The 24421-nt window shown below is 38.1% G+C and overlaps 4 protein-coding genes across 4 annotated transcripts; 1 reads left to right on the forward strand and 3 right to left on the reverse strand.

Annotated features, from left to right (window-relative positions):
- Positions 1-794: 794 nt before the first annotated feature.
- On the forward strand, positions 795-3282 carry LOC147281804 (putative serine/threonine-protein kinase). The gene is made up of 6 exons (XM_086247122.1): positions 795-1257; positions 1360-1475; positions 1582-1798; positions 2091-2328; positions 2425-2575; positions 2667-3282. The coding sequence occupies exons 1-6, from the start codon at positions 1185-1187 to the stop codon at positions 2997-2999; spliced, it is 1128 nt and encodes a 375-aa protein (XP_086103248.1). The 5' UTR covers positions 795-1184; the 3' UTR covers positions 3000-3282.
- Positions 3283-5179: 1897 nt separating this feature from the next.
- CCR1 (CRINKLY4 related 1) lies at positions 5180-8065 on the reverse strand. Its single transcript, XM_086247690.1, has one exon. It carries the CDS (start codon positions 7791-7793, stop codon positions 5454-5456), a length of 2340 nt encoding a protein of 779 aa, XP_086103816.1. The 5' UTR covers positions 7794-8065; the 3' UTR covers positions 5180-5453.
- A 5176-nt stretch (positions 8066-13241) lies between these two features.
- LOC147281806 (V-type proton ATPase subunit G1-like) lies at positions 13242-15259 on the reverse strand. The gene is made up of 4 exons (XM_086247450.1): positions 15119-15259; positions 14514-14606; positions 13963-14063; positions 13242-13716 (listed from the first exon to the last, which is right to left on the reverse strand). Exons 2-4 carry the CDS (start codon positions 14599-14601, stop codon positions 13573-13575), a joined length of 333 nt encoding a protein of 110 aa, XP_086103576.1. The 5' UTR covers positions 14602-14606; positions 15119-15259; the 3' UTR covers positions 13242-13572.
- A 3689-nt stretch (positions 15260-18948) lies between these two features.
- On the reverse strand, positions 18949-20596 carry LOC147281807 (aquaporin PIP2-4-like). The gene is made up of 4 exons (XM_086246181.1): positions 20150-20596; positions 19762-20057; positions 19516-19656; positions 18949-19416 (listed from the first exon to the last, which is right to left on the reverse strand). The coding sequence occupies exons 1-4, from the start codon at positions 20448-20450 to the stop codon at positions 19297-19299; spliced, it is 858 nt and encodes a 285-aa protein (XP_086102307.1). The 5' UTR covers positions 20451-20596; the 3' UTR covers positions 18949-19296.
- Between the last annotated feature and the right edge of the window lie 3825 nt (positions 20597-24421).

Below are 24421 nucleotides of genomic sequence, written 5' to 3' on the forward strand. Positions count from 1 at the left end.
TAATCTATATGGCTATAAGCCTATAACACCCTTATGTAGTCTAATTAATTTACGTGTTATAATATATAAATACGATTTTTTTTTTCAAACAGTGGTACGTTATGTTTATACAAAATAAATTATCCTAGAATAAGACTAAAGATATCATAGTAATTCATTATATAATATGGTATATTTAATGTGTCAATTAATTATTCATCATAATAATTGATGTAGTAAGTATAAACTAATCATTCTCTAAATTAGTTAAAATGATGAGAAAACATAATTACGAGGATAGTCATTCATTTTGATTGTTCATATATAGGCGAAGTAATAAGGTGTGACCAATAAGAAAAGCTTACATGCATCCGTTGCCAATATATCAAAGCCTTCCTATCACAAAGGTCAAAGGGTCTCGAAACAGTCTTAGGGGTTGGTCTGAATCTTGCACGTTCGGTATGCTCTGCTTTGTTTATTTTTCTAGGCGTGTTGAATGACTTGAATCTGTTGATATTTGCATGTTCCGTACTTTGTACTTTGTAGTGGACAATTATCTAAAAGGTGTGTCCATTATGAAATTACTCCATTCATTTCTTCACTTTGGTTTTTTTTTTTTCTTCATTTTATCCCTCATTTCACCCATTTTTTAGTGAACTTTCTTTTTCAAACATATAAATTTCAACCTTAGCAAAAAAAAAAAACTTATAAATTTATTAGTTGAATAAATTCTGTGTGTGAAGTGTGAACAGTGTGATGGTAATATTAGGTGGTAATTTATTATCTAACTCAACAAGATTTAAAACTAATAAATTAAAGAATTTTCTTGTTGTACCATGCCATGATAAGAATATAAGAGCAAGCAATTTTCTTCAACCAACTAGAATTCTTACCAGAGTCCTCAACAAGGAATATAATAATTCAAATGAGAAACTAGTTCAAACCCTGAGAGAGTCTGAAGCCTATCCCAATGAAGTCAAGGAATATAATAATTCAAATGAGAAACTAGTTCAAACCCTGAAAAAGTCTGAAGCCTGTCCCAATGAAGTCAAAAGCCGCGGTGGGCAATAATAGAATGCTGCGTCTTCATTTTCTGTTTTCCCCAAAGCTTCTTGTTTTATGGTTACTCTCCATAATTCTTTTTGATTAGGCCAAGCTTCAAGATTTCAATTTTCAAGCAGAATTGAGTAGATACAGCCAAAACCATGAAGTTCCCACTTCCTTGTAGAAATTGCTTCTGTTGCTCATCTGGGAAAGTCATTGAAAGAAGCGGGCACGGTAATATATATAATATGTTGTTTGTTCTTGATTTTTGTTGTGATTTACAGTGTTTTTGATTGCTTTTCTTTTTCTACCTTTTTATAACCCAACAAAACCCAGATGGGCAAAATGAAGAAAACTTCAGAATTTTCTCTTGCAAGGAATTGAAGTCTGCCACTGATGGCTTCCATTCCTCAACCAAGGTCGGAGAAGGTGGCTTTGGCTCTGTCTACAAGGTTTTTCTCTTACCCATCAATTGGTTCATTTCTGCATATAATGAATACACACACATATAGATTGTGTTTGCTGATATGGGTTTAATTTTGGTTGAGTTTTTTAAAGGGTCGGCTTAGAGATGGTACTCTTGTGGCTATAAAAGTGCTTTCCATTGAACTTGAATCCATGCGAGGAGAGAGGGAGTTTATAGCTGAATTAACTTCACTCTCTGTAATCAGACATGAAAACCTTGTTAGGCTTCAAGGGTGTTGTGTTGATGGAGCTGCCAGATATTTGGTTTACGATTACATGGAAAACAATAGCCTCTCACACACTTTACTAGGTAATCTTCTTCTTTAATTTCCCAATTTGTACTTTAATGATCCTCATTTTATTAGAAGCAACAGTTATTGCAGAAGTAGGAGCATAATTTATAATTATTGCAGAAGAAAGATGTTGAGAGAAATCCCACATTGAAGATGTGAGGGCCTTGTTAGTGGCTTATAAGGATTTGAGCTACTCCTCCCATTGTCAATTGATTTTGGGATGAATGCCTAGATTTCTTCAAAAGAACATGACTTAGAATTTTTTTATGAGGCAAATTGTGTAGTTATGTATTATTGATTAATTAATAGGTGGAGAGCAAAACAGGATGAGATTTAGTTGGGAAGCGAGGAGGGACATTTCATTAGGAGTAGCTCGAGGACTTGCCTATTTGCATGAGGAGGTTGAGCCTCATATTCTGCACCGAGACATTAAAGCCAGTAACATACTTCTTGATCACAATTTCACACCAAAAGTTGGTGATTTTGGCTTATCTAGGCTGTTAAGAGATAACAATTCGTACATCAGTACTCGTGTTGCTGGGACATTGTAAGTCTAGCTCTTCATACATCATGATTATTTGCCTTTGGATTCTTCTCTGAAAGCTATTGCATGCTAATGGGGTTTCTCACAATAATCCAAAAGAGGCTATCTTGCTCCAGAATACGCCATTAGTGGGCATTTGACGCGGAAATCAGATGTTTACAGCTTCGGAGTGCTGCTATTAGAGATTGTCAGCGGCCGTGCAGTTGTGGCTTTTGACTTGCAACTTGGGGAGCATTACCTGGTTCAGAAGGTAAACAAGTTAGAGCAATTAATTAGTACTGGCATTGGCCAAGCTTTCTATCATAAGGTAAACTGAAGCCATATTGTGTGTGAATTTGCAGGCATGGGAAGCATACAAGGCTGACAACCTTCCACAATTAGTTGATCCTACACTTCAAATGAACTTCCCTAAGGACGAAGCTATCCGATTCTTAAAGGTGGGCCTTCTTTGTGTGCAAGAAACCGCTAGGCTCCGGCCGCGAATGTCAAGGACTGTTGAGATGTTGGTTGGTGAGTTTGGCATCAACGATTCTCAGATTTCACAACCTGGACTTGTTTCTGATTTCATGGATATCAAAATGAGCCAACAGCACTCATGTAAACAGAGAACTTTCTCCACAGCTAGTACCACGCAAAACCAGTTTGCATCTGAGGACTATGTGTTGTCCTTATAATGATTCTGCCTGCTTATTTTTCTCAAGTCGCCCCAGGAAAACCGTTTGAGCCTAGATATAGATTGGACGAGCCTATGGAATGTCTTTGAGTATATAGGATCTGCATGCCAAATCCAATTGGAAGACGACCACTTTTTTTTGGCTTTACATTGTTTGATTAATTGTGGAATGTGGAGGTGATTTACTTTGTTTCTTGCTGTTGTTGATAGTACTTTGCAAAATGTAAGTGGACAAAGTTACCTCCAATAAATTAACTTTGCAGCCCGCACGGGTGTTGAGCTTTCTTGAACTGTTTCTGAGGTTTACAATGCCTAAAGTTCAAAAACTGCAGCAGAGACACTTCGACCAAAAAAAAAGAAGAGACTAGTAACTAATGAAGCAAGTTCAATATGAGCCAAATACATCATAATAATTAGCACCAGAAAAATAAAATCATAATACCAAGTTTAACAAAGAAGAAAACAAAATAAATTTTAATAAAAGAAGATGGAGAAAGACCAACATGAGCAATAGTAACTATGGGAGCTCAAATTTCCACAGGTTAACAATTTAGTCCCTGCAAAAACGATACAGAATCTCCTGTTGAAGTTAAGGGGCACTGATATATCGTGTGCCAAGAACTTTTCGACTTGCAACTTGCAGGACTATGAATTTTAACAATGTTTTTGTGTACTTTGCAATATTAAAGAGTGTATAGTTCCAGGAATGGCCCAGAAGGATCAGGGTTTTTAGAAAGGGAAACCCCTAACTTGCGATCAAGAGCCTATAAAACATTGTAACTTCTGTTAACTAAACTTTAACAAAATGATATTAGAATACAGTTCCCACAATCTACCCAAATAAATGACACATGCCATGCATGGCTCTTTGCATGCCATTCACTTTGGCCACCAAATCTCTGATGGGTTTAGCAAATGGCATACAGGGAACCAGGCATGCCATTATATGCTTGCATTTGCGAATAAATATACATTCTTACTGAATTTTGCACTATATTGACACCTCCTATAGTCCTATACTACCTACCACTTCAAGACTTGGTGCCTGCGCTGAGAAAGCACTATAGGGCCTCAACTCAAGTAGAACATACACTTTTTGAGTATGAGAAATGTGAAGCAGCATTTAAATCAGGAATATTCAAGTTAGCTTCTAAGGGACTATGCCCATATTAACCTCCCTTGACCTTTTTCGCCACTATGTTCTCCTGGCTCAGACACCAATCAACTAGCTTTTGAGTTGGCTACTTGCATAAAGCAAGCTCAGATAAACAAACCCACTTCACCTGAAAGGCCACTTCCTTTTCTACTTTTGTCTTGAAGTTTGGTTAGGGCTGCACAGGTCGTGTGGGGCTATGAGAGAGTAAGACAGAAGCTGAAATGAAAAAGGGATAGATGAGGTTGGCAATCTTTTGGAGCCTACCATAAAGTTCTGGGATCTTACATTCTTTTCCGGATCATAAAGCTAAGGTTATTTTTCTCTTCCGAAACCGATTTGTCATAGAGTGCTTGGATGACTTGGATTTCCATTTCTCAAATGGGACTGCAAGAGACGGATTGGTCTTCTCAATTTATTCAAGGCAGAATACACCGTAGTTTTCTCATTTATTAGTTGTAGAAATTGTTTCTTTTTTTTTGGCCAACAGTTGTAGAAATTGGTTAGTGAAAAATTCTATAAGGTGTCATGGTTAAAATTGCTAGCAAATATTCCATGACTGGAAATATGACATCTAGTCACACAAGGTAAAAGAATATTATTGGATGCAATCAAACTTGCTGGTGGTCATCTGTGGGTTCATGTACCTACAAGGAACATGCGTGGAATGAATGAGAGCACCTGAATTTGCACTACTTCTATATCAGTTATCAGAAAATCTATTCAATTCGCAGAACTTATTTGACCAGTAATTTAAAGATTGATGAATTAAGTATCACTCTCTTGTGCAACATATCAATAATTGCAATAACACCACCTTAAAAGTATGATGATGATTGTTGACAATCTAGAGCAGGACATAGTTAGGGTCATAGCCAAACATTCAGTTGAAATGTAAGTATATTGTTAATACAAAATGTTATGTTGGGAAATGAGATTTTACTAAAGAATTTGTTAATTTAAAGAAGAATCAAAACCATCTTAATAAAAACGAGAATATCCTCAGAGCATAGTCGTGCATTAAAATACTCTCTCTCAAATTCAAGTAGAGATGGCTCTCCAATGCTTTACATGAGTAGGCAAAATTATCAAATTGGTACAAAAATAGTGTCCCCTTCACTTTGTGAGGATGAAGGAAATAATCAGAAACAAAGAAAGAAGAGTAAGGAGGGAGTAAACAATGTCATTTACAAGAAGCTCATAAGAGATGTACAGTTGCGGAAGAACAGTACTTACTGAAATAGTTGCAACACATAATGTTCAATTCTTGTTTGATGAATAAACGGCGATCAGGTTCAGAAATTACAAGATCAAACTATCTTTCACAATGTGCTCCAACCAAGATGCAATATCTGACATGGTAGGACGCTCTCTAGGATTTTCCTTAACAGCCAGTCCTGCTATATCGGCAAGCTTAAGCAGAGGCTCAACATTTCTCGGAAGACCTACATAACGATCAATTATGGCAGCTGCCTTGCTCTGTTTAATTAAAGGTAATGCCCACTCGACTATACTTGGAGGAGTGTAATCTCTGTCATAAGCTTTCCTCCCACTGAGAATCTCTAGCAGTACTATACCAAAATTGTAAACATCACTTTCCACATCTCCACTAAGATCTTTGTCATTAGAAGCAAGGAGCCCGAAATCTGCAATTCGTGCACCCCATTCAGAATCCAAAAGAATATTTGAGGTCTTGATGTCCCGATGGACAATGGGAGGCACAAGTTCCTTGTGAAGGTACTCAAGCCCCTTTGCAGCCTGCATTGAAATTTTCAACCGAAGTCCCCAATTCAGAGGAGAAAGGCCACCATGGAGATGGTCATAAAGTGTCCCATGGGGCATATACTCGTATACAAGCAGCCGCTCCCCCATCTCTGAGCAATAACCCAATAAGTTCACAATACTACTGTGCCGGATTTTGCAAAGGACTTCTAATTCCATTTCAAAGTCCCGACTGTTAGTGTGAATTATAGTGGCAGCATTTGCTCTCTTGACTGCAACTTGCAGCCCATCGGCTAGCACAGCTTTATAAACAAAGCCATAGCTTCCCCTTCCAAGCTCGTTAAACTCCTTGAATCCATTGGTGGCATCTTTTAGTTCTGAGAGTCGAAACACTCGAGCCATCCCAGGACATGGAACCATGGATGGAGAAGAGTTTAAATCTTCATTATTGTCAGCTTCCAACTCTGGTTTACCAATGCAAGATTTAAACTGCTTTTTGTTCCCTTCTTCCTTCTGAGAAGTGATTAAACGGGGAAGAAGACACCAACTAATTAATATCAACAAAAAACCCAAAGTGGAAGACCCAAAAATGATCACCAACCTACGAACATGATGCCAAAGCTTCTTCATCTCTGGAGTTGATTGAAGCCCACAAATATCCCAACAAGAGCTGTTTTGGCAAAGAGAGCAAGCTGTGCACACTCTATCAGCATGTTCAGTACATGAGCTGGATAGGAAGAATCCTTGGGAACAATTTGACCCGCAAGGTGAACAAATCATTAGATCTTTCCGAACACACAAGCTTGTCAAATCCACCTCATTAAGAATGCTAGCATTGAAAGCAAACTCCCCAACCCCACAAGAACCAGGAGTGCAAAGACCTGGACTGCACAATTCCAGTGGAGGATCATACTCAGGTGGCGAGGAAGATGCATTAGCAGCCCAGCAATCAAGCACCAGATCACCTTCCCTAATCCCACAAGTAGTAAAATCCGACGAAGCAATTGCCACAAACCCAGAACCCTTTGGAATCAAAGAAGAGTTAAAAATCCCCCAACACTCAACACCATGATTGTCCTCCCGAATCCCACAAAAATGGCGAGCACCGGCTGCCAACGACACATATTGGGTTCCATTGGGACGACCCTCCAACAAATCAGTATCACCCCAACATTTCACTTCACCAGAAAGTTCAGAAATTCCACATAGTGAAGCCCTCCCTGAAGCTAAAGCTGTGAAATTTTCTAATGCATCTGAAACCTCTAAATTAGAAGAATCAGGTCCCCAGCAAATAAGCCCCCCTTCTCTAACCCCACCACAGCTAAACCCTTCACCAGAAACAACTTTTTTGAACACAAGATTGCTAATAGACTGGTCAGAAAACAGAGTGCTCTGTTTGGAACTCAAACTATTATTCCAAGTTTCAAAAATTTCCCAACAATCAACAGTACCAAACTCGTGATCGGAATAATAGGACCCTCTAATAGCACAGACATGGCTCTTCCCAGCGGCAATATGAGAGTAAGCAGTGGTCTTGAATACGGGAGGCACAAGATCTATACCTGGGGCAATGGAGCTCCAACAGTAGGCCTGTGAGGTGTTCGCTAAAATGCCGCAGATAAATCCCTCTCCGCCCGAGAGAGCAGCCATCGCCGGAATGTTGCTGAAGAAAGCCGAGGCCGAGGGAGAGGCCGAGGACGGCGTCGACGACGAGCTGTTCTTCCCCCAACAGACCACGTCCTGCTTGCCGCTAGCGTCTATGGCGCAGAAGAACCCATCTGGGCCGAAAGAGGCGGAGATGGGTCCCATTGACCCGAACCCAGATGCGGTTCTGGAGCATAGTAGTAGCAGGAGCAGGAGCAGAAGCAGAGGAGGAGGTATAGTCCGAGAGAACCCAGGAACCGGTTGATGGGTTTGCATGGTTTTGTTCTCGGGTTGGGATCAGTGGTGGCATGGAGTGGTTTGCATGGTGTGGATGAAATTTGTGGTGTTCGTGTTGTTGGTTTGCTGAAGTTTAGAGAGCTGTGAGTGTGAAGAAGGTGACGATGAGAGAACGTGGGTGTCGCAGCCATTTTTACAGTTTTTTGGTGGCACCGTTAGAACGTCAAAATTGCTCAAAACTGTCAACCATATTTTAATGCTAAGTGGCTTCTCTTTGCCTCTCCTACCGCGTTAGCGTTAAACTAGGATTACAGTACGCCACCATGTCTGCTACATGGTTAATTAAGCAAGTTGGAGCTAGCAAAGTTCAGTTTGACTAATTGATAAATCCACTTCTTCCAAGCATCAACACTTGATTCGGACTAAGTAAGTATAAGTCATATCTCACTCTCGTACCACATACTCCACTCTCTCCCTTCTTACTTAACCTTCATCTATGCTTCTAGTATATTCTATAAGTAAGTATAACATCGCCCTTATAAAATAAATGCCACCAACATCCAATACAGATCTAAGTTTTACATAGCGAGCATTTATTAGGAAACCTTAAGTTGACTTAATTATTTAGATACTTGGTAATGCTTCACTATCAGATGGCTACACACATTGCACTAAAACCGCACAATCCATACTTCATTTGCTGTGTTTGTGGGTGTCCAATTTCACTAATTTCTTAAGACCAATAACGTGGGCCACTAGTGTATGATAACCTTGTTTATGAATATTTTGTTAGAGCTCTTATGTATGCACATAATAAGATTAAACTTAAACATAATTAGAAAGCAAATTTTAGGAGGATCATTGTGCAGATTCTGCAGAATCGATCATTTTCAAAATCATATAATGCCAAATGAAAGTGGAGGATCTAGCTAATACATATGAGCAAATCTTGCAATGCTTTTCATTTGATGTATTAAATGAGACAGACCCACATTAAGAAGCTGCTATTAAACTTCATAACTTGTGCCTAATGAAACTTCAAATTTAGACAAAAGCTTGAGTTTTCAAAGCGTGACTTGTGCTGGTAAAATGTCCTAGAAATTCTCAACTGCGAGATCTTAGATCACGTCACGTGGTTGCTAGGTCAGAGCTGTCTGGCCTCTATTTGGATTCCCTAATTCTAAATGTGACTCTAGTCAAAATGACTACTACTCCCTTCAAGCCAGTCCACTGCACCACTCACTTGGTCCTCTTCCTTTGCCAGTCAAACCCAGACCCAATGGGGCTGTCTCAAATCCTAATGCTACAAAAATCACTTATAATGGTTGGTACATTAAGCTTTTTAAAAGATGGGACTTTGAAAAAGGTACACTGGTCCATCCAAAAATCCAATGCAATGTATCCAATTATCCATATACAAAAATTCACCCATGGGACACCACAAAAAATGCAAGAGTTAAAGAGATAGAAATCACAACTTACACTAGCCACAATTTGTGTTGCATTGTAAGAGTTAAAGTATATTTATGTATGTTCGACCCAAAAAATAAAAGTATATTTATGTAAAATAAATTAATTTTATCATGTCAGAAGTTTCTCAAATAAAAAGTGAGCAGGGGCACGTGTCCCTTCTAAGTCTCATGTGCCTAGCTTCATTGTTGTATGGATAGGTTCATAGAATCTAATCTCACCCTAATCCGAATCGGAATAATGAACCTAAGTGGGAAAAAACTTATCTATAATAAAGGAATAGGTTGATTTGGCATCTTATGAAATATGTTTTTTTTTTTAAATTGAAGAAAATTTTATGTGATGAAATATAAGAACATATGTGTTATCATGCATGTCATTTAGTTAGAATACCAAATCAGCTATACCTCTGTTACGGAAAATCTCTCTCACCCAAATAATTAAATTTGAGACAATATTGAGCATTCAATTGATACTAATAGTGGAGCCACGTTAGTACGTAGTGCAACAAAACTGGGTGCTAGCTGGGTGTTAAATGGAAAGTGTATGATGCAATATATCATGTTAACCATGCAAATGTCTCCATCCTTGTTTTGGGGCCAGCCACCACAACCCATTTTGTCACAGAGTCCAGGCAGCAAGATCCATAATAAAGGACAAGAGAAATCAAAGGGGAATGGAGAGGAGGATAGGGGGAGGCTTGCCTGGTGAAAATGAATAGGACCCACTTGTTTGTATGACACCCATCCTTTCCATGTGGTCTGCCGTGGAAGGAGATGTCCCTGAACCTTATCTTAGATCTTCTTTGTTTGGTGTTTCTGTGTGATCTACGTGGATTGTTCTTTATTATAAGTGTATGTTAACTCAATGCCAAAGATTTCATTGTTTCAATATTAATGCAGTAATAAGCAAGAATCGAACAAGGTGATCCCAATTCCCAGCACTTGGTCACTAGCTGCCTCTTTCACACAAGACTTAATTTCTTTGCCCAAAACATTTGATTTCTATTGTAAACTGGACAATATGACTTATCAAACAATTAGATCTCGGTATATGTATGCTCGGGAAATTCTCCTACCTTTTTATTAAATCGCTAAAACAAGATTCATTGAGTAAAAGAGTTATTACATAGTATCATGGAGGAGAGATTCTAAATAATCCTGCCAAAAATGATTGTTGCTATAATTCAAAACAAAACTAACGGCTGCAAGCGCAACCCAGTTACAATTGCAAGAAATATAAGCACAAGTGACATCTAGTATTATCAAATAAATGTAAGAGACCCCCAAGCATGTGCAATGGAGACCAATTGACAATTCAATTGATATTTATTGACAATTTGAAATAAAAATGGTTTGCAATGGAGTGTAATTGGCAATAAATAAATTAAAATGACAATTGGGAGATAAAAAAATTGACTTCACAATTGTCGATTGCCAATTAATCTAAAGTTAATAAAAGAACCCACCATGAAAAAAAAAAAAAAAAAAAGTTGATAGGAGGAGAGAAAAAGTGGTAAATAGTTGTCTTGAGCCCACGGGATTGCTGCAACATCAGTACATGAACGTGCTTGATATTGGGGCCATTGGGCCATCTTGCATTTGCTTGTTGAAGTTTGCGCTTGTGAACATATTTGGTTATTAATATGAATTATGATTTTTTTATTAAATTTGGATATTAATTTAAATTATTAAAAAATATTAAATATTGGACTCATTTTAAAGATTTCATTGAAATAATTTTAATGGTATAATTTTTAAAATAAATAAATATATAAATTTTAATTTGTAAGAAAATATACGAAAATATTTAAAAACATATAATTATTGACTTATGTTATTGAGTTGAACTATTGCAACAAAACAGATTTGTGTCGAGTCAATAATTGAAGAATGAGGTCAATAGGCTTGTATTGAATTGCATATTGACCTCAACCATTGCACATGCTCTAGGTGCCCATTTGAAGCAAGATCCACCGCCAAATTTCTAAGACGATTGATGATAGCTTGAGCCTTTGATTCAAGAAATAATACTTCGATATATCTGCACTCAACAGTACTGCAACCTCCTGATACTCGCCAACATCTCAGCCTGTTAGGGCGAAAAGATGTCGAAAAGAGGCTGGGCCATCACCACCACAACCTCTCTGTGACTATCCCATAGAACAATATCAACACCTCCAACTCTCGTTGTGAGTACAAAAACACCATCCACAGAACTTGAAAAAAATAATAATAAATTACCTCTAAGGACAAAAAATGCAAGGTTCTTACTAGAAATCCACCTTAAAAGAATTAAGCCAAAGGATATTCTATTCGCGTGCGTACGATTGGCAGTGTAAAAAAAGTTGTCGAGTGCTCGACAGATGCAGATGCAGGGTGTATCTGCAACTTTTTTGAGATGCATTTGCACTTAGAGCTAATTTTGAAGTTGCATTTGCAGTTTTTAGGGCATTTTGAGCTTGTATATGCAGTTTTTAGGATGCAAATGTAGTGTTTAGGTTGCATATGTAAGCTGCATTTGCAGCTGCTAAGCGCTCAGCACATACCGTTGAGCGCTCAATAAAAATTGCAGTTCGTTCGGTAAAAATTGAAGTGCTCCTTTCTCATTTTGGTTTTACTAGGTAAAGTACCCAAAACAAAAAACTAACGATTAACAAGCAAGGGTTCGTCTCCATTGACAAGAAGCTAGATAGAAACCCTAGACTAATCCTCTCTAAGAACAAGAAAGGGACTAGACAAACTGAAACTAAACTAGAGTTATAAATTATAGAGCTAACACTATCACCTTGCCACCTTGGTCTCAAGTTAACAAATTCACCTTGGAGTAATTAGCTTTTGAGTTTGTAGAATGGCTTAGATAACGTATTCTTCGATCATTCGCCAACTTCGGATCCTCTTTCAAGCTCTTGTAACACTATCAAGGGATGGATGACAATTTTGGAGGAAATTTTGTAAAAGGCTTATTTACACCATTGTCCCCTGTAAGATACACTTTTTTTCACTTTGCCCCCTGAAACTTAAATCCTCTCAGTTTACCACTTGAACTTCACAAAGTTATTGCAAAAGACCCTATGCCGTTAACTCTGTCAATTTTTCCGTTAAAATAGCTAACGTGACACCTATATGGCATGAGTGAGACCATTTTTTAGTTATGTAAAATCCATGTAGACAAAAAAAATATTTTTTAAACTAAAAATAATAAGATCCATGTCAATTTTTTATAATTTTGCTTGTTTACATGAATCTTACATAACTAAAAAAAGGTCTCACTCATGCCATATAGGTGCCATGTCAGCTATTTTAACGGAAAAATTGACAGAGTTAACGGCATAGGGTCTTTTACAACAATTTTGTGAAGTTCAGGTGGCAAACTGAGAGGATTTAAGTTTCAGGAGGCAAAGTGAAAAAAAGTGTATCTTACAGAGGGCAATGGTGTAAATAAGCCTTTGTAAAATGATCCATTACAATACAAGGCGTTCACAATTTTCATATCTATTTTGAAATAAATAATTCATTTTTCAAGTTTTTTTAGACCAAATTACCCCTATATAAATCCACATTCAACCAGTTAACTCTAATTTCAACTTTCTCGGCTCTTTAGATATATTGATCCTTTCACCGCGTAAAAGAGTTAAAACATTGTTAATCTTTTAAAACAAATGCCAAAATTATTAACATCTCATTAAATTGTGTCATTTTAAGAGTTTTCCTAATCTTGAAGGCATAGCAGAAGCATCTTCATATTAAGAGGGGAGGCATACTAAGATTAATGTACATCCTATTCATTTTTCTTGGGACAGAGCATTTTTTAATTAAAAATCTTCGTTCAAACAAGTTCTGAATGAATCCATTCACGAAAAGAAACTAAGAACGTCTGAATTCATTCAAGAAAATAAAAGGTTCTGATGCAGTGATGCTATGGTAAAACTGAAATTGTCTACAAGTTAGTAATCAAAATCTTGGCATGGGATTCCAGTAACTTTTAGAGACATAAAAGAATTGCAGCTAAACCAACTAAGAAAATGTAAAGATTGCATTCCACACCTAGAAAAATCATATGATTGTTCCAAAAACTGTGCCAAATAAACCCTTATACTCCAATGACTAAAACAGGATTCAACTCGTACCAAGTTCCACACAATTGGCCTAACAATTTTTTCAACATTATTTTTCTCCAACAGGATACATTATAAAGTTATTTGCTCGACAAAGTTCACCACAACATACCAAATAGCCAATACTAGCATACTAACCACAAGACCACAAATCCAAGGAGCAGGATGAATCAGGCTAAAAGAATACAATACTAGCAAGAGTTTGAAATTACACTTTTACCATCAATGGGATTAATTTCTTACTGTCGTCACATGCTTCAGAAGCATTTGCACAACATCATTCGATATCCTTGAGCCCTCTGACGAGAGGTGCTTGATCTTTTCCGTGGTTTCAATTTCAAGACGCTGCACATTAGCCCCTGAATCTCCACTGCTCTGCTCAGTGACCATATGAAAACATGGGGGAAAGAAAGGCAGAATTACCACACAGATATAACCACTACAAAAGTATTGGGACAGTTACATACTATTGAAAACCTACGGAGGAACACACAAACTACATATTTAAGTTGGTATTTTCATTTTCCAAACATCACAAGGCACGCATTAGAAAACTGAGAATGCCTCGACCTAATGAACACTTAATGAGTTAATGTATAGCTTTCACCAACATATACATACCGCCGCAACTTTCTTCTGGAACTCAAGCTCTACTTGGGCGCGGTATTGAGCAATCTCCCTTTCAGCTTCTTCTTTGGCTTGTTTCAGCCTAGTCATTTTTGCTAACAGAAGACAACAAAACACCGAAGCAATTAGGAAACAACTCAAGATGTTGAGTTTTGGTGTAGCAACTAAAAAACCCTTTCAAGGAGCATATACCAATACACACACATATATAGGGGAATGTTCTCTAGTCGAAAATTCTAGCATTCAGCAATAGACTATCAATCTAGACTACACATATAAATAAGAACCCACTTAATCAATGATCCAGATTGACATATCGGACTATCAATCTAGAACTTTTCTGAATAAAATCGAGAAATCATCGTTACACAAGAGTTCACAAGAGGCCAATTGTTGAACAACACAACAACAGAAGGTCTCTTCTGTTTGCAAAATGCAAATCTAGAAATTCACACATCAAGTTATAAATCAAGTACTTCTACAAACAGATAATAGATTATTATATGAAAAAAGGCATCAACAAGCAAACAAAAAGGAAAAATTACCAGTTCTGGCAGCATTGACAATGTGCTGAGCTTCTTGCTCTGCAGCCAGCAACTGCTGAATTCCACCTTGACCCCTATTGGATGCCATATTTTCTGCAAAAATACTACAGTTTATTAAAACAATAAATTATTACAAAAACCTTTAACAAAATTTAAAAAAAAAAAAAAAAAAAAAATCCATAATACCGGTTTGGATGTATGGCACATCCAAACAGGTATTATGCTTCAAGAAAATCTTGTTCTCAGAAAACGATTTCTCTATCAAGCCTCAGGTTTTCGAATTCATACATTCACACATAGCAATTAATAGATCTCTATTTGAACACAGAGATCCAAACGAAACTGAAAATGAACTAAGCTAAGCCATCTAGTGAGCGATTTAAAGCATTCAAGACGCTTAGACCAGTTGACGGAATGAGTGATTCGTATCATAGCAACTGAGAACAGATCGGAGCTCAAAGCAACGCGATTTCACAGATTTTCTCAGAATTCTAATGAAATTGTTGTGGATGATAACAAAAATAAATAGCAGGAAATTACAGAAAAAAGAAAATGGATGATTGAAATAAAGCAACGCAGAGACACAGAGAACGTAAAGTGAGTACCTTTGGGAGTTGGAGAGCGGTGTTCGGTTTGAGACTGAAGATTCAGAGAAAAGCGGGGACACAGATGCGAGAGACTCTCCTTGTACCTATGTATAAACAGAGATGACTGTAACCAACGAAATTACCAAGAGTAATAAAACGACGTCGTTTGGTTATTCCTGTTTTGGTTTCCGGTGTTTTTTACCCACGGTTCCCAATAGAATTGGGCTTTTGGGCTTATCCATATCACACACGTGTGCATCTTTATCTCCAATGGCCCGAAATAAAAATGTTGTTAGTTTTCGGGTCACACACAAAATCAACCCTTTTTTCTTGATGAACAAAATCAACCTTTGGAGACATTAATTCATAGGTGGTGAAATATGAGGTCTTTTCTTGCCAATCTTGCTCTAGTCCTCTAGAGATTTACTTAGTTAAATTATTTGCTCCTTTTTGTTTTTCCTCGTTTTTAATCTTGGAATGAGCGAACATTGAACTTTTATTGTGAGTGTCAAGTAAAATACTTTTACCATTAGAATTATAAACAAACAAATTAAATTACTCAATTTCAAAATAATATTTTATTCACAATTAAAAAAAATTCATCAAATAAATCTATTGTGACAGTTTACATGTCAATTAATTGATATTTGATATGGTTAGTAAATAAAAATAAAATAAAAATTATATAATGCAATGAGAAAGTGTGACTTATTTATAAATAGCGCTAAAAGGAATACATTTTGAGTGCTGCTATTTGCACACCCTTTTTTTTCTTTTTGCACACCCTTTTGTAAAAAAACAATAAAAAATTAAAAAAAAAGACACACTTACCCTCACCCAACACACCCCAACTCCATTTTTTCTCTTTTGCACACCCTATCAACAGACAAAAAAAAAAACACACACACACACCCTCCTTCATCTCCCTCACCCGACCACACCCACCCACCCACGCAGCCCTCTGTTTTTTTTTCCTTCCAAGCCCGGCAGCCCCTTTCTCCTTTCCACTCACCCAATAACCACCGCGCGCAGCACCACCTTCCTCGCAGCACCACCACCGCGCGCCACCACTAACCACCATCTTCCTTTCTCTCCGCATGCACCATCACCACAGCACCCCCAAAACAGCCACCACAACCAGCCCGGAAGCCCCCTCCTCGGCTCCTCCATCTCTCTCTCTCTCCTTCCCTCTCTCCTCTCTCCCTTCTCTCTTCCCTCCCTTTCTCTGTCGCTGCGGTTGGTTCGGTAGACAACCACCGAACGAAACTAATGGTTTCGGCAAATGACTGCCGAACGAAACTAACAGCTTCGACTGATGGCTACCGAACGAACCCGCCGGTTTCGGCGGATGACTACCGAACGGCCTGCGCGCGAGGATGGTCCGGTGGTGGTACTGCTGCGAGCAGGGTGGTGCAGAAGGTGCTGCGCGGGTGTGTTAACAGAGAAAGAGAGAGAGGGAAGGAGAGAGAGTGGGGCCGGGGCTGGGTGGAGGGGAGGGAGGAGGTCGGGCTGGGTTGGGCGCTGCGCGCGGTGGCTGGAGGGCTGGGGTGGTCGGGGCTGGGTTGGGCGCGGGGAGGGTGGTGCAGCAGGGAGGAGAGAGAGGGGTGGTGCATGGTGGTGGGCACGGGGAGAGTGGTGCAGCAGGGTGGTGGGCGCACGGTGGTGGTGCTGCGCGCGGGGAGGGTGGTGGGCGGCGCACGGTGGTGGTGCTGCGCGAGGGTGGTGCAGCATGGGGAGGGGGTGTGTACGGGGGGGGGGATGGGGATGGGGATGGGGTGTGTGAGTTTTGGGTGTGTGTGTGTGTGTTTTTTTTTTCTGTTTAGGGAGGGTGTGCAAAAAGAAAAATGGATGGGGGTGTGTGGGTGAGGGAAGGGCCAAATGGTCTTTTCTCTTGAGTTTTTTTTTTTTTTTTCAAGAAAGGGTGTGCAAAGAGAAATTTAGGGTGTGCAAAGAGAAATTTAGGGTGTGCAAATAGCAGCACTCTACATTTTTAACCCGTACCATACCAGTGAACCACATGCATTATGTGAAAAGTGGAGTATATTTAGTGCATTATCATGACAAGTTGTTAATTCACACATCACTTGTCACATAATGTAATTTACTAATGCATGCGTTTTAAATATTAATGTGTTTTGAAAATATCGTCTTTTTAAAATTTATTCTCTTTTTAAGTAATCGGAAACTTAGTCATATTTGATAAAGGAGTTGGGTATATATTTCATCATATACTTATATAATTCATTACATCAATAATGTCCCAATTTTTGCCATGGTGATCACTCAACCCCTAAGGAGTAGACTGAGTAGCACTAGTAGTAACAAGTAGTTGGGATGTTCCATTTACAAAACTTGATGATCAAGATTATAAGAGCTATAAAGCTATATGGAAATTAAGTGCATGTAATGTATGAATATCAGAGTTCAGAGATCCTCTCTCTTAGCCAATTCGTACTCGTAATCTGCTCTTGGCTTATTATACTTCTTCTTGCTGAACACAAAACCTGCCAAGCCAACCAAGCAAACAGCACCAAGCACAAAGCCCACAACCCTTCCTCTGTTCTTACTCTGCTCCGAATAAGCTTCAGAGTAGTCTCGTTCAAATTCATCAGCACTCTCATCCTCGGCTCTGTAGTTGAAGGGCAACACCGGAGGAGGAGAAGCCGACACGTCATCAACATCATCAGCAGCAGCATCGGATGGTAATTGATCAGACGACGACCCCAACAACCCTGAAAAGGGTGCTGGTGATGGAGCTTGAAGAGGACTGTAAAGCTCATAGCTTTCAGCTTCAGGGGCCTCAGAAACCTCAGGAGCCTCAACTTGAATGTAAGGTGGAGATGGGTATTGTGTGATTTGATCATCAGGACCCAAATCTTGGAAGTAAGGAGAAGGAGAAGGAGAATGAGAGTATTCAGGAGAGAGAAGCTGGTCATCTTCAAGTTGTTCAGGGGCCAAGGCATTGATGTAAGCTGGTGGAGGAGGAGGAGTGTATTGTGAATCTGAAGAGACCGAATATCCACCACTTTCAGGAGCGAGGTTTTCTGGGTATTGTGGAAGCTCATCAACATCTGCAGGCATGGTGTCGTTTGTCAATGAGAGTTGTTGTTGTGAAGGCATAGCCAAAGAGAGCATTGTAACCATGCAGATCATGCATATCTTCAAGAGCTGATCAGATGCCATATATAGTTGAAGTGTTAAAGATTGTATTTTGTAAGATTCAATGTGCCTAGCTTGAAGAAATGGATGTGAAACTCTGCAGCTGAATGGTGGAGAAGGGCTTGTTATATATAATGGTCAAAGAAGAGATTCAGGTTGCATTGTATTAATTGGGGGGAAATGGGTTTATTTTCATATTTTGGTTTTTGGTTTTGCCTTGTCTATGTATTGATGATGAAAGGGTTGCCTTGAAAACATTCCCTTTCCCATTTTTAATGCTTAGTTTGGACAATTAATGCGGTTCGAAAGCTAATTAAGGCGCGCGGAACAATTATGACTCATGGAGTTGATTACCATGAAGTTTTAGTCATGGCATTAACCCATTGAAAGAAATTTCCAGGAAAGAGAAGTTGAAAATGATAGATTCATTTGTAAGTATGCACACTTTAGTTGCGACAAAAAAAAAACCATTGATAGGATGTTTCGTTACTTCTAATTTTTATCTTGCAAAAGATATATAGAGTAATACATGAACGAAATACATCTTTCACTTATGTATGTTCTAAGTGTCTAAGGTTTAAAATTTAGGATTAAATATTTAAGATTTAATGTATATGTGGGGTTTGTTACTAATGGAATAATTTATCAAGTTTAATGTTTCCCATCACAAGCTCACAACAATGTAAGAAACGCCAATTCAGTAACACCATCAAGTCTAGTTACCAAATTGAACAATGCACTTCTTGCCGCTGATGATAATTATCAATAAACATCATCATTCATGGCACAATAACCAAACTGATCAAAGCTTTAAAAAAGAAAGATTAAAACAGAGCAGAATGCAACATTGAGGCACATTTAAAAGGAGTGCCCTTGTACACAGACGCTGACACAATTGACATCCTCAACAACACCAAATACATAATAATACACAAATTCCATGGGCTCCAAACTCCAAAGTGGATCTCCCACACCATTTAGAAAACACAAATCCTCTTTGAAACATTTTGGCCACCAGAATGCAAATTATTCAGAAATTATATGTTGGAGGAGCTCCTGAAAGAACCCAGAGCTTTAACAGCTCCTGCTCTCAATACGTATTGGTGGTACAAGGCAGCAATGGCAGCACCAATGAATGGTCCGACCCAGAAGATCCACTGAAACAAATACAAAAAAGAAAATTGTAATTGATCAGTATCATTTGCAAGCAAAAAAATTCCTTTGTACTTGGTGAATTAATTAAGAGGGTCAAGTACTTGGTCATCCCAGGCCTTGTCTTTCTTGTAGATCACTGCAGCTCCAAAACTCCTAGCTGGGTTGATACCAGTGCCAGTGATTGGGATTGTGGCAAGGTGAACCATGAACACAGCAAACCCAATTGGCAGTGGAGCCAAGACCTTAATTAATTTCATTCAAACATAAGAAAAGAGTGAGTAACCAAAATCAACTTAATTTCTTCAAGTAATTGTGGATTGAACTTTAATTGCAATTATGGTACTTACTGGGACATGGGAGTCCCTTGCATTTCTTTTGGGATCAGTGGCAGAGAAGACAGTGTAGACAAGAACAAAGGTACCAATAATCTCAGAAGCCAATCCAGTGCCTGTGCTGTACCCATCAGCGAGCTCATTAGCCCCACCACCATACTTGGTGTAGTAAGCATTCTGGAAGGCTTTGACAAGCCCGCACCCACATATAGCTCCCAAGGACTGAGCCACAATGTACAATATGGCTCGGACCAGTGACACCTTCCTAGCCAAAAACAGTCCAAAGGTCACTGCAGGGTTTATGTGCCCTCCTGCACATGATAAGCACATATTAGCAAACCATAAGCTAAATGCTAAATAGGTTTTAATTAAAGAGAGATAAGGATTAAGGAAATGAACCCACCAGAGATACCAGCAGTGCAGTAAACAAGGACAAAGATCATGCCACCAAAGGCCCAAGCAATACCCAGAATGCCAACACCACCACATTGGTCTCCAGCATTGAGAGGGTCAGTCTGGCTCTTATACCCAATCACTGTGAGCACAGTGATGTACAAGAACAAGAGGGTGGCAATGAACTCGGCTATGATGGCCCTGTAGAAGGACCACTGCCCCAACTCCTCTGCATCAATCAATGGTGCTGGTGGTGGGTCCTGGTAGTCCTTGCCTGCAGAGAACCCACCAACTTCAATGTCCTTGGCCATGGCTTATTAGCTAGCTCTTAGTTTAGGTAGAGTGACAGAGAGGAGGAAGAGAGAGAGAGATGAGTGAGTGCTTTGGTGGCTTTGGAAGTGATTAATGTTGGTGTTTGTGATGGGTAAGAGTGGGGGAGTTGGGGGGTTTATATATTGGTGGTTTGGGGTTGGGTGAGAGTGGAATGGTGTTATTAAACTTGGGTTATGGCCGTCCAAAGCTTCAAGTTCACTACTTTTCCTTTCCTTCTCCTTTTCTGTGACCCCACAACCACAATTCTCTAATTCGAGTTCTTTATAGATAATTCCAGTAACCTCTAGCTATATGCCTTTAGTAAAATCATGGCTTGTAAACAGATCATGAAATAAAAGGGTAAACTCAAAGTCTCAAACGTTCTAAATTGATTGAGGGACAAAGAAATGTTCATTTATAATTGATACATGTTGTTTGAACTTTGAAGTAATAGCACATATTCGACTTTTATTTTTAAGTCTTCGAATTGGTTGAGGAAATGCATTATAAGAATTCTCTTTATTATTTAAAATTATATCGTGTAATCAGAACGTTAATGAAATAGATATGAATGTGGCAAATAATAAACTTTAAACATTTTAGATTCAAATCTTTAAAGGCATAAAATACTCATATTTACATGATAAGTGTGATTTTATACTTTGCCCTAAAGTCATGTGCCTAGAAATAGGTCATTGGAATAGTCATGGTGTAATTACTAACTAGCTAGAAGAAAGTAGAAACTAGGGTGATGACCGGGCACCTTAGAGCTTAAATCACTTACTAAGTGACACGTGTCCCATGATCTTAGGCGCAGCCATGGACAGGTCAAGATCACATGATTGTTGTGAGTATGGTGTGAGAATTGGTCTGGTTTTAGAGGAGGGCGTGAGCGAACCGACCAACCAGACACCACCGCCCCATCCAAGTTGAAGACTTCCAGCTGAGCCCCACCTCACCTCCTTTGATTCTCTCAACCACTCACCTCCAGCCACGTTGCGCTGCCACGGCCCTCCACCAATCATTGCTTTTAGATTAGTGAGTTTAGTGGAATTTCTGTTCTAATCAACATTATCCTAAATACTACAATATTAATAACTACAAACAAAAGACAAATTAAACTCCGAGCCAAAAGTATAATAAGAAAAAGAGTATGGCTGGTATTAGGCCACGTGTCATGCAAATGTAATAGCATGGTCCAGAATCTGACGTGACGCTGTTCTAATTCCTTTTTTTTCGTGATGGTAACAAAGAAATTTCATGATGTCCATAATTTTTTTTTTTTATGTTGAAAAAAGAAAAAATAAAAAAATAAGGGATGAACCTTCCACAGTTTGACCTCAATGTTCTTTTTTAGTCTTTTTATTTTAAATAAATAAAAAATTAATTCATAAATTAAAGAGCAAATTACAATTTAGTACCTCAACTTTATATGTTGTTTCAATTTAGTACCCCAACTTTGAAACCTTGCAAAAAAGTACCTCAACTTTCATTTTGTATCAATTTAGTATCCCAACTTTGAAACCTTACAAAAAAGTACCTCAACTTTCATTTTGTGTCAAAATAGTACCTCCGTTAGTTTTTCTGTCAAAATAGTAGGGGTATTTTCGTCTTTTCCTTAAATATTTTAAAATAATATTTTTAAAATTTTTATTTTTTTAAAATTTTTTTTATTCAAAAAAAAATTATTATTTTTAAAATTTAAGGAAAAAACGAAAATACCCCTGTTATTTTAACAGAAAAACTAACGGAGGTACTATTTTGACACAAAATGAAAGTTGAGGTACTTTTTTGCAATGTTTCAAAGTTGGGGTACTAAATTGATACAAAATGAAAGTTGAGGTACTTTTTTGCAAGGTTTCAAAGTTGGGGTACTAAATTGAAACAACATATAAAGTTGAGGTACTAAATTGTAATTTGCTCTAAATTAAATAAAAATACTAAAAAGTACATGCATATGTAAAAAAAATTGAAGAAGCTTACCAAATAGGGACCGATGGAAGTATTGCTCTTAATTAGCATCACCATCCAAACCGGTTCCATCAGAAAATTCACCTTCTCTAATCTTCTGCCAATGGGGAATGACCATATTGGAATGAATATGCAAATGGAATGGGATTCCTATGGAATGACTATATTGTCTTTTTCTTCTTATATTGAAGATAATTCCTTTATTCTTCTTATATTGAAGATAATTACTTATCACTTGGACTCATGTACATGACCATTTACTATTTTATAGTTTGAATTCACATATGTAGTGTTTCTTTTGCCACTTGAAAATGGATATAAGATTTTTTCTTTTCCAGGTTCGGTAAGTTCATGACATTTACTATAGATATAAGATTATCATAGATTACATATGGAGGTTTTTGCATACGAAATGGAAAAAATAGGTTTTCTTATTCTCATTCTTTGGCTTTATATTTCCAAAAAGAAAATTCATTGGTCTTGACAATATGAGACTTCTTAAAAGTTAATTCCTCAAAACAAACATTACCATATAGTTTGGGAGTGAGCATTTTCATTCCTCAATTTACTTGAGTGTAAAACTCCAAATTTTAAACATGAGCTCCAAATGGGGAGGTCTTGACATTGAGTCCAAACACTAGAGTCCAAACTTGAAACCCAAATTCAAGAATTGAGACCTATACCCTTAAGTCCCAAATCTTAAGTCCTAGATGGCGGATCCACCCAAGCCTTGGATGTTGGACCTAAGCTTGAGTCTCAAACAAACTTGAGCTAGGAACCTGAACTACTTCAAACCCTAGACCTCGAACTTAGACCAAAGCTTAACTATATTTAAAATGTGATTCATAAATTTTAACCAAAAAATTGATTTCATTTCTTATTTTCAACTCAAGAATCAATTTCATTTCTTACTTTATTCAATTAACATTCTCTTTCCACTCTGTTCTTATTATATTCCCACAACCAAACACCACCTTAATTACTTCTTGTAGGAAAATAGAAACCAAACTCCAAAGAGATTTTATTAAGGAGTGGCGAGTGCCTCAAGAATATTAAACTTTTGAGGTGTTATTGGGCATCTTTTACATGTCTTTTCTTTTTAGCAGAAAGCAACATCCTGATAAAAATATCAGCTAGTGCAGTCAGTAATGAGTCTACTATCTAATGACTGAATGACATCCAATCAAAGATCCACCCATAAAATCATATTACATCAACAAGAAGAAAAGAAAAAGTTTCAATTCCTTCCAAGTTGCAAAAGGTAGCATTTTTCTATGGGATTGCACTTTGCAGTCATTGAACTAGAAAATTCCATTAATTTGTTTGGATAAACCACAAAATTTTATGGGTCTTCTTGGTACATCCAACCCAAGTCCACAAGCTTCTACAAATTCACTCAAAAACTAAAAAACAAAATACAAAAAAACATAAGCAAAAGAGGATAAATAAGATTCAATTTTGGGGCTCCTGGTCATTTTCCTCTGCCTCCATCTCCCACTCTTCAATTATTGTCTCCAATTCAGGACAAGTTGAAATCTTTTTGGGAGATATCAGAAGGGCTGGTGCAACCTCAATCCATGAACCCAAAAATCTCATCTCCTTTGCCATTGCCATCAAACAAAAGCCCTTTTCCTTTCTTTCCTGCTCTGAGCTGCTTCTAAGTTGGAAAACCAACCAAAGATTTCTTAGCTAATTAAGGAAGCAAAAGATTATTGAAGATGGGGGGGGGGGGGGGGGGTGAGTTTGTATTTTTTGCTTCAAAGAAAAGGAAAGGATGAAGAGGTGGTTTGATTGCTGCAGATTTTGTGAGAGTGTGAGTCTGTGAGAGTGGGTTGAAGGGAAAGTTAGTGAAGATGCCCTTTTATAGGGGCTGGTGATTATATGATGGTGAAAAAAACAAATGGAAAACGAGTGAAGGAAAGCACCCCAGAAGTTGCAAAAAGTCGCTACACCACTAAAGTTACAGTCAGGGCATGTGAGGAACATGGAAAATGTGGAT

The sequence above is a fragment of the Dryas octopetala genome, chromosome 6 (assembly GCF_963921425.1).
Source record: "Dryas octopetala chromosome 6, drDryOcto1.1, whole genome shotgun sequence".
NCBI lineage: Eukaryota > Viridiplantae > Streptophyta > Magnoliopsida > Rosales > Rosaceae > Dryas > Dryas octopetala.